Raw genomic sequence first — 12,946 nt, forward strand, 5'->3', positions numbered from 1 at the left:
ATATGTAAGCTATAATGAAAATGCCAGACTCAGTTTGTCATATAAAAACATGATTTATTCTCAAGGGAATCTTTTACATAGTACAGTGATAAGCCATTACAGTAAAATAAAAAAAAATAATCACTGGGAACAGAAAAGGATGATCCCCACCTACCAGGCCTCACCTTTCTCTCAAACAGCATTAAACATATCCCAAATCTGTCATAAAGTGACATCAGACGTTCCCTAAAGCTGCAGTGTGCCTCTCACATCAATAGAGTTATCACATAGGAAAAAAAATTGGTGTCATCCTGAGTAAGCGCTGGTTTGCCTCACCCCGACCCTTACAAAACATTTCCCACTGTCCATGTGACAGGAAAATTTATGTAATTTGAGAGCCTTACAGTGTATTCACATCATATATCTATTGCCCAACAAGTACAAAAATTAAACACAGTTCAGCTCAAATATGTAAAATCAAAAAGATAAAAAGTGCACAATCAGCATTAGCAGGCTGAAGGTATAAGTGAACTAAAAGGCAGAAAAGGAAAAACCCCAAATGGATGGCAATTCCTATGTATGTGCAAAACCTAATATTCACATCTTCTTTATGTATAAAGTCAACGTTCTTTTAAACATCAAATTAGCATTAATCACCTTCAATATGAAGGACACTTCTGTTACTTTCACCTGAATACTGTTGTGGGCATTGTGGATTGGTAATAGTACCAAAGACTGCAACTGCCATAAAATCCAAAACCACAAAACCTGGTCAGGTTTGATTCCAGGGTTTAAAAGAAACTCCAGCCAATCCCCTCCCCCCCAAATTTTTTTTCCCAAAGGCTGTGTTTTCTCTTTCTTTAACCTATGACAACATGGCTAACACTCCCCTCTTCAGATGCAAATCTCTATCAAGTACATGTTTGTTTTCCCAGGAGAAGAAGTGGGCGTGAGGAAGACAAGATTTGGAGGCAGAGCTTTAGAAAACACTATGGGTAATACTGGTTAAGACAGGATGTGTGCTTGTACTAGAACCCTTTTTCTCAAGCAATGGCAAAATTAGCAGGCTGCTTAGCTCATTTGAGATCAGAGCATTTGTGGCCACCATCTACAGATTAGTGTGTGTTTGCAAAGTATTCTCAGTAGCTTATAGGAAGCTTATATATTGGAATATTTGGCTCCTACGTTTTCTAAAAGGCACAATAATTTCTGCTAGAGTATGTAGCCCATTTATGAAATTTAACAAATCTACTTAAGTGCAAATGCATCACTTATCCGGCTCATGAAATAAGCTCGTATAAAGTAGGCCATCTCGAGTTCATTTTCTTGTACACTTGACAGTAGTATTTTACAACAGGAAAGATTTTTACATACCCTTAATTTTAGGTGGTGTATCAAATCTATTCTCCCTACATTGCTTCCACTTACTTAATATTTAATATTCAATAGATTTCAAAAGACCAGCTCCTAAAATCTTCATCAATACATGCTGTAGTGCATTCCATTGGTCTTCTCCATGATTTTCTAAGGTGGAGTAACTAAACCAATGCTCATATTGTGCCAATCACTGCCCTTTTTTTTTTTTTTTCTTATGAAATATTTTCTGTTTTGCAGAAAATGCAGCGAAGTGGTTTCTAATTCTTGGCACTACCATCTACACACTTTGTACACAAGATAAAAGGAGACTCTTTTTTGAATGCCACTGCTTAAAAGAGTCTCTGCAATTCTCTCAAAAATCCTCAAGTCAGAAGTGCAAGCTATTTTGTATTTAGCACAAATATTACATTTTTAGCATATGCAATTGACCAAAGCTTTTTAAAGCCATTTTCTCCCAACTGAAGAATTTGCAATCAGACAATTGTCTTTCTTTCAAACTCTCGTGTTCCATTCCCAAATGGCCGTTCTCTTCTTGGTTTCTTTAAGATGAACCTCAAGGAGTACTTAAGTTTCCAAGGTCAGCTCCCTCGATGTTGTGAGCAGTGAAAAAAATGGTCTAGTATTTCCATTCACCAGTACGGTGAAACATTTGCTGCTCTGCCCCAGCTCTGCCATTCAGGAAAGAGGCCGGTGGATGTTCTTGGGCTACCAAACTGATCAAAGTTTATTTCTTGGGGTTTCCTATGATCTATACTTGCTATGCTGTCCAACTTTGAGGATACTGGTGCCTGCACGCCGTCCGATTTCCATTCTGCATGAATGATCCTGTAATTTTCTCCCTCATTGTTGTCCCAAAATATGCGGCCCTCACTTTCATATGAAATACAAAACTCAATTCTTTCATAGGTGGGAATGCCTGGTGGCAAATCAGTGACAAATGAAAATGTGTCAGTGTCGGAACCCCCATACACATTATTCATGTAAACACAGTCAATATCAATATAGGTTTTCCAAGTGTTAAAGGTCAGACGAACTAGAACCTTTTTTTCAAAGCTCAAATTCTTCACTTTCACAGTCCCCGCAACAGACCTTTCTTGCAGAGTGCAATTTTCAAGACACACAAAGTTCTTCTGTAGGCGGTTTCGGAAGGCTAAGTAATCGGCTGAAGGCTGAGTGAAACCCAGAATCAAGTTTTTTTCCTCGTGCAGTTTTAAGCCAGCTGTGATATCTTCCAAATCTGTCAAATTGAACTGCAGTTCCTGCCCTGGATTCTCTTTGAATTCTGAGAACACATGGATTGCAGTAAGAGAAAGACCTTTAGAGTCTGCAAAAACTACCTGTTTCTTGTTCTTTGTCTTGAAGCGCCAGTCGCTGCTGTGAGAATCAGACTCGCGTTTCAAAATTAGGCAAGGCCTCAGGGGCTTGAATCGGTTCACAAAGTTTCTTCTGCAATCATCGTATGGGCTGAGAAATCTTGTTAGAGGTGGAGAGTGGGCCAAGCAGATTCTCACTGCTACATCAACCGGCATGACAGAACGTGGCAAAGGTCTTGGATCTAAAATCTGTATCATTCTGAAATGATTTAAAAAAAACAAAAAAAACAGAAGACAGCTTTATGATTACAACTCTACTTTTTCTGTCTTGACATACAGATATGGTTATGTGGCATAACTGAAATCTTGGTGAAATATACGATATGTACTTGAATATAAGATGAGATTTTTGGCAAAAAAATGGCCTAAAAATGGGGGTCTCGTCCTATATTCAGGTCATCACCCGACCCCCCCCCCCTCCTGGACTTGATGCAGACCTCTGGTAGACCAGGACAGGAAGGATCCCTCCCATGTCCTGACCTGGCCGATATTAACAATTTTTTTACCCCCCATATACCTTTTCTCAACCCCTGGTGGTCCAGCGGTATATGAGCAGGAGCGGACTTTCCGCACTCCTGCCCTGTGCCCCTCCTTCCGATCTCATGACTAGTGGCGCACAGGCACGCAGAAGCGAGCCCAGCCCTGCGCTGCTCCCTGAATGGCTGCCACCAGTTCTCAAGGGACTTGTGAGATTCACGAGAACTGGCAGCAGCCATTCAGCGAGCAGCGCAGGGCCAGGTAGGAGCTCAAGAAGCTCGCTCCTGCATGCCTGTGGACCGCTAGCCATGAGATCGGAAGGAGGAGCGCAGGGCTGGACGCAGAAAGTTTGATTCTGCCCATACACTGCTGGACCACCAGGGATACGAGAAAAGGTACGCGGGGGGAGGAGGGGGGTGTAAAAAAATTGTTAGAATCGGCCGGGTCAGGAGATGGGAGGGATCCCTCCTGTCCCGGCCTACCACTAGACCACCAGAGGGGGAAAAGGGTACAGGGCAGGAAGGTGAGATGTGATGCAGAGCCTGGTAAGGAGGGGGGACAGGATACAGAGCCTAGCAAGTAATGAGGAGGGCAGTGTTCAGAGCCTGGCAGGGAGGGGGCTGGGTTCAGAGCTTGGCAGGGCAGGGACAGGGTGCAGAGCCTAGTAGGGCAGGGAGGGAAAGGAACTGGGTGCAGAGCCTGGCAGGGCATGGCACTTGAATATTAAGCCCCCATCTTATATTTGAGTCAATAATTTTTACTCCTTTTTGGGGGGAAAAATGGGGGTCTCGACTTATATTCGAGTATATACGGTAGCTAAAGCATTATGGGGCTCTTCTACCAAAGTGCATTAAGCACTTAGGGACAGATTCTGCAACTGGGTGCCTAAAAAGATAAGAACCTAAAGTTAGGCACCTATTTCAGAAAAGTGCCTAAATCTCTGCCCCTAAAAACGCCTACTTTGGAGTTAGGTGCCATTAGGCACCATAAGATAGGCGCTTATCTGATGTAGAATCGTGCCTTAAAAGACAGGCGCCTATCATCCAATTAATTTTTTTTTTTTTCAATTATGAGTTTATTAAAGCTCATAATTGGAGCCAATATACTAATTAAGTAAGGTGCCTAACTTAAGCGCCTAATTGGCATCCATCTTTAGACGCCTTTTATAGAATTTTCCTGTTAGCCCCTGATTCTATAAACTGTACCTAACTTCTAGGCGCTTTGAGCACGATTGTCAATCGTCCGCTACGCACCATTTACAGAATCGCGCTTAGTGGTGCTTAAGTGGTCTTAGGCGCCGATAGGAATTGAATCATTAGGCGCGCTGTCATCTAGGCCAGGGTTTTCTTGGCCTGAGTGCGCCTAAGACAAGCCATGCCCCCAAATCCACTTCTAATCACATCTACTTGCTGGTAGGCGCCTTAGTGTAGACCTCTACCTCGAAGTGGTAGGTGCCTACCAGCTAATTAATTTTTAAATTGTTTTCAATTGATTTTTTTAAGTTCAGCCATTTTATTAAATTTTTTGAGAAGAGTACAACCAAGAGAAAGAAAATATCAAGAAAACAGGAAAGAAACAACCAAAAAGTGGCAAATGAGCTTCAACATAGGGAAATGCAAGGTCATGCACGTAGGAAAAAAGAACCCGATGTTCACTTACAAAATGGGGGGATCACCGCTAGGGGTGAACAACCTTGAAAGAGACCTGGGAGTGATGGTAGACACAACATTGAAGGCGTCAGTGCAGTGCGCCACAGCCTCAAGGAAAGCAAACAAAATGTTGGGTATCATTAAGAAGGGTATCACGACCAGGACGAAGGAAGTTATCCTGCCACTATATCGTGCAATGGTGCGCCTGCACCTGGAGTACTGTGACCAGTACTGGTCGCCATACCTCAAGAAGGACATGGTGGTACTTGAGAGAGTCCAGAGAAGAGCAACTAAACTAATAAAGGGTATGGAGGACCTCTCATATACTGACAGACTGAAAAAGCTGTGGCTTTTCTCCCTGAAAAAGCGGAGACTTAGAGGAGACATGATAGATACCTTCAAGATCATGAAGGGCATAGAAAAAGTAGACAGGGACAGATTTTTCAAATTATGGGAAACCACAAGTACAAGGGGGCACTCCGATAAATTGAAAGGGGAAAGGTTTAGAACAAATGCCAGGAAGTTCTTTTTCACCCAGAGGGTGATAGATACATGGAACGCACTACCGGAGGATGTGATAAGCAGGAGCACACTGCAGGGCTTCAAAGAAGGTTTGGTTAGGTACCTGGAAGACAAAGGGATTGAGGGGTATAGATAGGAGGAGAGGTAGGTTATAGGGATAGGATTAGAGGACTAGAGGTAAGTTATGAAATTAGTCAGGGACCACTGTTCAGGCAATAGGCCTGATGGGCCGCCGCGGGAGCGGACCGCTGGGCAAGATGGACCTCTGGTCTGCCTCAGCGGAGGCAACTTCTTATGTATAGAAATGTAGGATACGAGTGTATCCATAAATGCAAAAAGTCTAAACTGCACAACATCAGGTAATACTCAAACAGAGCAAATGGAAGAGGTATCTGTTACCAAATAGGAAATATAACTAATACAAATCTGGAAATGCACATCAGAAAAAAATATTTTGGTTTTTAAATGGTGCTTTCAATTATCAGCACTGATTAAGCCAATTAAGAAAATTAAGTTAGGCCCTTAGATTGGCTAGGCATCATTTATAGAATCTGGGCCTCGAGGCCAGATTCAGTAAATACTCCCAAAGTTAGGTGCAGTTAGTTCCAGGCCAAGCACCAATTCTATAAAGGTTACTTATCGCTAAGCAACTTTTACAGAATAGCGCTTACAATGGATTCCTGCAGCCAACTTTGTGCCCGAGAACTTACCCCTGTCGAAATCTGGAGTAAGACTTTGCGTCCAATTGACAGCGGTTGGGTATGCAAATCCATTTATTCTACTGTATAACACTGCGCCTAATTTCTGAGGCTGCCCCTAACCTGTCTATGCCCTTCCTACGGCCAAGCCCCCTTTTGAGTCGCATGCTATAAAAATTTAGGCACAGATATTGTAGAATGACTGGGCCAGCTGTACACATAAATCCAAATGGATGCTAAATAACTCCAATTACTGATTGTTGACGCCACATTAACTTATTAATTTTTGCTTGTATCTGCTCAATGGCCTATATAGAATCCAGGGGTCAACGTGTGGTAACTGCTAGCGCACGCACAGCCGTGTTAAGGAGCTTAGTGGTATTTAGATTCAGTACATGGTTCTCAAACTTCAGCGCTGAATAGTATTCTATAAAGGGCATTACACAATGGTTGCTCTTTATAGAACGGTGCATAGCGCCAGGATCCATTTTCAACTTTGGGTACGAGGATTTACACCAAATGAAATCAGGTATAAATTCTGGCGTGCAAGCTTGGCACAGATCCACACTCTTCTATAACACTGGTGCATCTTAAGGGCCCTAACCTGCCCATGTCCCTCCCCCACATTATACTCCCTTTGCAGATCCATGCGGAAACACTTAGGGCTAGATTCACGAAGTCCACCGATCAAGTCCCGAACACTTAGCGACCCCTCTGCGACCTGATTTTCCTCCAACCCAATTCACTAACCTCTGTCCCGATCATCCTCTGATCCGCGCATGCAAATGAGGGGGAACGGTATTCAAATGTAGGCAGGCAGCGATTCACTAAAAAAAAAAAAAAAATGAGGGACACCGACTGGGCTGACCGATCAAAAATAAGCGACTGCTGAGGGCCAGTCGCTCAGGTCCTTTCCTGACTGCCCTGCCTTCTGCCACCCTGCTCTCTGCCCCGACTCTCCTGCCCTTCCCCGCAGTGCAACCCCTGGTTTTAACCCGTGGGTTTAAAGCGGGTTAAAACCATGGGCTCGAAAGTGAAGTTTAAAAAAAAAAAAAATTGCTGCTTTTGTAAGAACGCGCAGGCTATTTACAGGAAAAGAAGATGGTCTGCGCATGCTTCAGGATTGCTCACTAGCGATCCGTGTGATCAGAGGGGGCGTTCCTCCGATTGCCTCCATTTAAATACTGACCCATTGTGGATCAGTCGGCCTGCCGCAGATCGACCATGGATCGGGAACGATTGGCAGGCTAGTGATTGTTAACCTGTTTTGAGTCATGAACCCCTTTAAGAATATGATGAAAGCTATGGATCCCCTTCCCCAGAAATATTTGCATAAACATAACTTGGCATGCAATAAATATAATGTACTTTATCGACATTTGATTGTCTCATATCTATCTATCTATCTATCTATATAACATACACAAAGTATTATTAAACTTTAAAGCAAACAATCTTAAAAAACACTCTTTTATGCAAAAAGTAATGGCCAATCATGAAATACAATCCTCTTGTGCAAATTAAAACAGAATCTATGACAACTACGTTTTCTACTACCATTAATACTACCTCTATTCTCTCGTCATCTGCGAGAAAAAAATCGACAGTACCGGGCTGTACAGTGCATATAAATGTTAATTTTTATCTGGCTCTCATGGACCCCAGGTTAAGAATCCCTGACTTAGGCGCTATTCTATAAACAGGTGTGTGGGTGCGTTTTCACATGGATCTTCCACTTCTGCCCAGTTTTGGTGCTTTGTGATTGTTTAGAATACTTGTTTCAAGTTTATTAAAAAAAATTTTAAACCGCTTAATCAGGTTTCTAAGCGGTGTACAATATAAAAAATTACAAAAAACCACATTTAAAAGTTAGGGATACTAAAAGCATAATAAGATGTACGGACTAACTTCAAACAATAGGGAAGAAGGGTTAGAACTACAATCGTGAGAAAAAGAGCACAATAAAAGGGGAAAAAATACAAGGGTAAGAAGCGATAAAGCTTGTTTTAGTTCTTAAAAGGACAGTTATTGTCCAAAAGCATTCTGGAACAAGAATGTTTTTAATTTTGATTTAAATTGATTTGTTAGGAATTCACTGCGCAAATGATTAGGCAGCGAGTTCCAAAGAGAAGGGGCAGTGACAGCAAAATTGTTGGATCGCAACGTGTTGATTGATTTTAATGATGGTACGACAAGAAGGTTCTGAGACATTGAACGAAGCGATTTTGAAGGACTGTAAGGAATTAAAAATCTATTGATGAACTCTGGTTGATTATTTAAGCGTGTTGCAAAAGTTAAAAGTAAGATTTTATAACTAATTTTATGTTCAACGGGTAACCAATGCGCACTGAACAGGAGAGGTGAAACATGATCATATTTCTTAGCCCGGAAGTAGCACCTAATATTAGACACTCTACAGAATTCCCCTGAAAATGCTATTTGTGCCAAGGGCCAGGTGGAATGCTTTTTGGCTTAGTGCATACTAACATGTAGTTAGCGTGGATCCACTTACCGTCTGCTATATGGGAGGTGCTATGTGCCTCACACCCCTCCCCCCTCCCGCTTGGTGCATGTTAGTTCTGCACTTATCACACGTTTTTTCCCTGCAAAATTTAACACCTTTAGTAAAAGGGCCCCGGTTGATTATTCAGGATGTCCTGCTGATTGGCATATTCGTAGTAAAGCACCCTACCTTAATGAAATCAAGAATATGCCACCAGCTATGCTTAACAAGTATAACTATTGTCTGTAAGGCATGAACTGTACAACAATTTTTTTTCAGTGTTGCACAAAAACATTAAAATCTGAGGAATATAACCAGTATATATTCCGCATATTAGGAATATAATCAGTATATATTCTGCATATCTGGAAATGAAAGAAATATAATCACTCTACAGTCTTTCTTTTTAAAGCTTTATCTTTTTGCAAATTTTAATAATAGGAGGGAGTAAGATGCCTTAGGGCAGTGGTTCCCAACTCTACCCTGGAGGATCGGGTTTACAGGATAGCCCTAATGAATATGCATGGAGCAGATTTGTATGCCTGTCACTTCCATTATATGCAAATCTCTCTCATGCATATTTATTAGGGCTAGCTTGAAAAACCTGATTGGCCTGGTGGTCCTCCAGGACAGGGTTGGGAACCACTGCCCTAGGGGGTTTCTTTCCTACTTCAGGTCTATTGGGAAAATGGTCAGTACACCTTGCCCTTTATCTTGCATTGCCTCAGACTGTAAACTCATCGACTACCGGTAATTTGTTTAAGCGCCCTGGGGGTGGGGTGGGAGTGGGGGAGGTGTATCAATGCCCAAACCATAACAAACAAAAAAAAACTCCTTGTCTTAAGCTTAGTTCAATTTGTTCAGCTACAGGAACTCTGCGTGCATCTTTACATTTTAGGTTTGCTAGGAAAATTAATTTATCAAAATGTTATACCGGTCAGAAACTTTATCTCCTTTGAGTACAGTATCAAGAGCACAGTGCCTACTCGATTAAGCCATTTTTTTGAGTCTCTGTGGTTGCTCTTTTTTTCTTTCTGTCTAGGGTAAAGCAGTGAAGGAATCGAGGAAATTAAAATAAAATGGAAACTTTAATCCGGTTAATTATAAACAGTAGGGTAACTAGGCACCGCGTTAGGGATAAATGTTCTGAACAGCATGCCCATGCCAAGTTTTCTGCAATAAGCCGAGCTCCATTCTCCTCGCTTGCTCGCTTTGCCCTACATAAATGCATCGCGCACTGGTCAATACAGTGGCATAAAAACTACCGTAGCTCCAGATTCGTTTCCAAAACTCTGTAGCTTACACAGGCCACGAAAATATGTGTTAACGCGTACACAGCATGCGGAAACTTTTGCGCAAGCTAAAAACTTATGTTGCAGACTTTAACTTACTCCTTCCCCCCCCCCCCCCCCGGAAGCATGCATCGGTGGGCTGAGAATGATCTTAGCAAGCTTACGCATTACAGCGCGCGAAACAGAAGAAGCCAGATGAGCGAGAGTCAAGACAAGCGGAGCTGCTCCTTCGCTGCTTGTTACCTGCACTCGGGTGGAATCTGAAGTCACGCTAACTTTTTTGACTCGCGCGCACGCCCACAACCAGCTCACCCTCCACTGCAACCTCTGGCAGACTGGGGACGAGCGCCGGCAGCCCACGCCGCTTATTATCAGCCACGGCTCTCTTCACGTGAACGCCTGACGCCGGCCAATCAGAGAGCAGCTCCGGCGGCTGCCAAGCAATCGGGGCAGAGCCCTAGCCCGGGCCTCCTCCCAGCGAGAGCGTGATCGGCTCGCAGGCTGGTCAGTGTGAGAGGCTGGAGCGGACGTGGAAGTATGTTAACCCTGGCGAAAATGCGTTTGCATCACTCAGTTCAAGGTGGCGAGGTTGGAGCCAAGTGGGACGGCCTTCGTTATATCAGCTCCTGCTAAACACTTACTTTTTTTTCTCTCTGACAGTTTCATCAATAAAATGCATTGAGTTAATCCAATAAAAAGGGTATCATCTTATTTCCTTTGGGTTGTTTTTTGTTGTTGTTGTTGTTTTATTTCTTTATACTACCTTAAAAAAAATAAAAAACCCGAAAAAGCTTTCTGCAATCTTTACCTGATTTTACAAAGATAGCATTCAGATCTCATCTTGAGGCACCTACCAGAAAACAAAATCACATTTAAGGGGGATGCAGGTATGAGGGTAATAGGGTTTACAGAAATGTTTCCAGTTGACAAATGCTGCTGTTTTATATGTTGTAAGAGACAACATAGGACAAACAGTTTTGAACAGACCCCCCCCCCAGTCTGTTCTGGTGTAACCAAGTAGCAAAGTAGATGAGGCCAGATCTAGTTTGCCCCAAAGTATTTTGGTTTGGCTGTGGTGTGCTGAAAGGGACCAAACCTCTGCAAGCAGGAGACGAAAACCACAATGTTTGAGGAACTGATGGGCAAATACGGTAATAAGAATCTGAGAAGGGGTACAGCTTTTATTGTTGCCCTAGGTTCTCATGTTACAGGGCGTCCCAAGCCTACCTAAATTTGACAGCTTGCTGGTGGGCTTTTGACCCCCCTTCCAAATATGTGCCCTGGGTAAAGGGGAGGGAGGGAGGATGCAAGAGAGAAGAGGTAGAGAAAGAACAGGTTTAATATTTATTAATATTCTAGCTATCATTCACTCTTATCTGGTTAACGTGCGCTGAATATTGACCACCCATAGATTAATAATTTGCTAAAGTAACAAAAGAAAAAATTTCATTCTAAACACAGCCAAATCAGAGAAATACTACCAACAACTTCCCTGTGAGGAAATGCTAAAGTGACTAGGGCTCTTCAGCCCAGAGAAGAGACAGCTTGGGAAATATGTCAGAGGTCTATAAAATATTACATGGAATGGAATGGGTAGAGGTGGATCACGCATTTACTCTTTCCAAAAATACCAAGACTACGGATCATGTAATGAAGCTACTTGGTAATAAATTTAAAACAAACAGGAGAGAATGTGATAAAAGCAGTTAGATTAGCAGGGTTTAAAAAAGGTTTGGGCAGCTTCCTAAAAGTCCATAAGCCATTATCGAGATGGACTTGGAGAAATCTACTGCTTATTCCTAGGGATAAGCAGCATAAAATCTGTTTTACTCTTTGGGATTTTGCCAGGTATTTGTGAACTGGTTGGCTGTTGTTGGAAACAGGTTACTGAGCTTGATGATTCGGTTTGTCCCAGTATGGCAACTCTTATAGGGAGTATTTTTATACAGCATGAGCACAGGCATTTCCAAGGGTCATAGCAGATATTACATTATTTCTTTTGAATCACTACTATGCCCCAAAGAGAAGTTCAGTGCAATTTATATTAATCCATTAAAAAACACAAAACTATATTGCATAATAAGAAAATTAATGTTAGCCCAAATCAATTTTAAATTTAAAAAATTATTTTTCAAAATGTATATATAAAAGACCTCTAGATCAACTAACACCTATTATGTATTTTTCACATAGATCTTTTAAGCTTTTCGGAATGTTCCATAGGAAGAATGCATCTTAATTGAACTGAAGTAACACTCCACCATCTTGCAGTTAAATATGAAAAAGTAGCTGAGTGCAAAGATTTATATCTAACCCCTTTGGGGGCTTGGAAACAGCCATTTCATGTAGTTCCCTACTATTTTTTGCTTCCTTTCATTTGATATATTAATCAAATCAGTCTTATGCCTATATTCAGGAGCTTCTCTCTGAATAATAATAAAAAATAATGATACATAATTTAACACCCCCCCCCCCCCCACACACACACACACTGGCTTCCACTTGGAGCCAATGTAATTTAAAATAGAGAGTTGTTACCTTCTCATATTTTGACATTGAAAAAATGAGTCTTGCGGCACCCTTTTGAATAGTTTGTAATCTCTTCCTTAGACCTGTGGTGCAACCTACATACACTACAATGTAATAATCTATTTGGGAAAGTATGAAGGGTTGCACAAATAGCATAAAATTATCTGTTTAAACAATAGCATATTCTTAATTTTCTCAGTATATGGAAAGTTTGCGCTTGGAAATTATTTTTAGCAGGGGAGACGTGGAGGGGTATAATCAAAAGATTTGTCTAAGTCTGTTTTGGGCCTAAGTCGCTAGTTGCCCAAAGTTGGACATGGGAAAAGGTCCATTCTCAAAAAATACATCCAGCCCACTAAGTCGTCCATCTTTATGCCCCATTTTCATCCAAAAATTTGTCAAAGTAAAAAAAAAAAAAAAGCCTAGAAAAAGACATTTTTGACGTGGGTGGGGTCAGCAAAGTGATGGATTGGACACCCAAACATTGTACCAGAGTAGTGGGGTACCTTACAGGGCACTTCTGTGAACTTCACAAAAAAGGTGACAC

The 12,946-nt window shown here is 41.8% G+C and overlaps 1 protein-coding gene across 3 annotated transcripts; it reads right to left on the reverse strand.

The window, feature by feature from the left end:
- Window positions 1-1,102: 1,102 nt before the first annotated feature.
- On the reverse strand, window positions 1,103-10,309 carry PPP1R3C (protein phosphatase 1 regulatory subunit 3C). Of its 3 annotated transcripts, none has more exons than XM_033942712.1 (2): window positions 10,114-10,309; window positions 1,103-2,928 (listed from the first exon to the last, which is right to left on the reverse strand). In XM_033942712.1, exon 2 carries the CDS (start codon window positions 2,925-2,927, stop codon window positions 1,986-1,988), a length of 942 nt encoding a protein of 313 aa, XP_033798603.1. In that variant the 5' UTR covers window position 2,928; window positions 10,114-10,309; the 3' UTR covers window positions 1,103-1,985. The 3 variants fall into 3 exon arrangements, with proteins under 3 accessions (XP_033798603.1, XP_033798605.1, XP_033798604.1); XM_033942714.1 differs by lacking the exon at window positions 10,114-10,309 and adding an exon at window positions 10,035-10,058; XM_033942713.1 differs by lacking the exon at window positions 10,114-10,309 and adding an exon at window positions 6,826-6,887.
- Window positions 10,310-12,946: the final 2,637 nt, after the last annotated feature.

Source organism: Geotrypetes seraphini, chromosome 4 (assembly GCF_902459505.1).
Source record: "Geotrypetes seraphini chromosome 4, aGeoSer1.1, whole genome shotgun sequence".
NCBI lineage: Eukaryota > Metazoa > Chordata > Amphibia > Gymnophiona > Dermophiidae > Geotrypetes > Geotrypetes seraphini.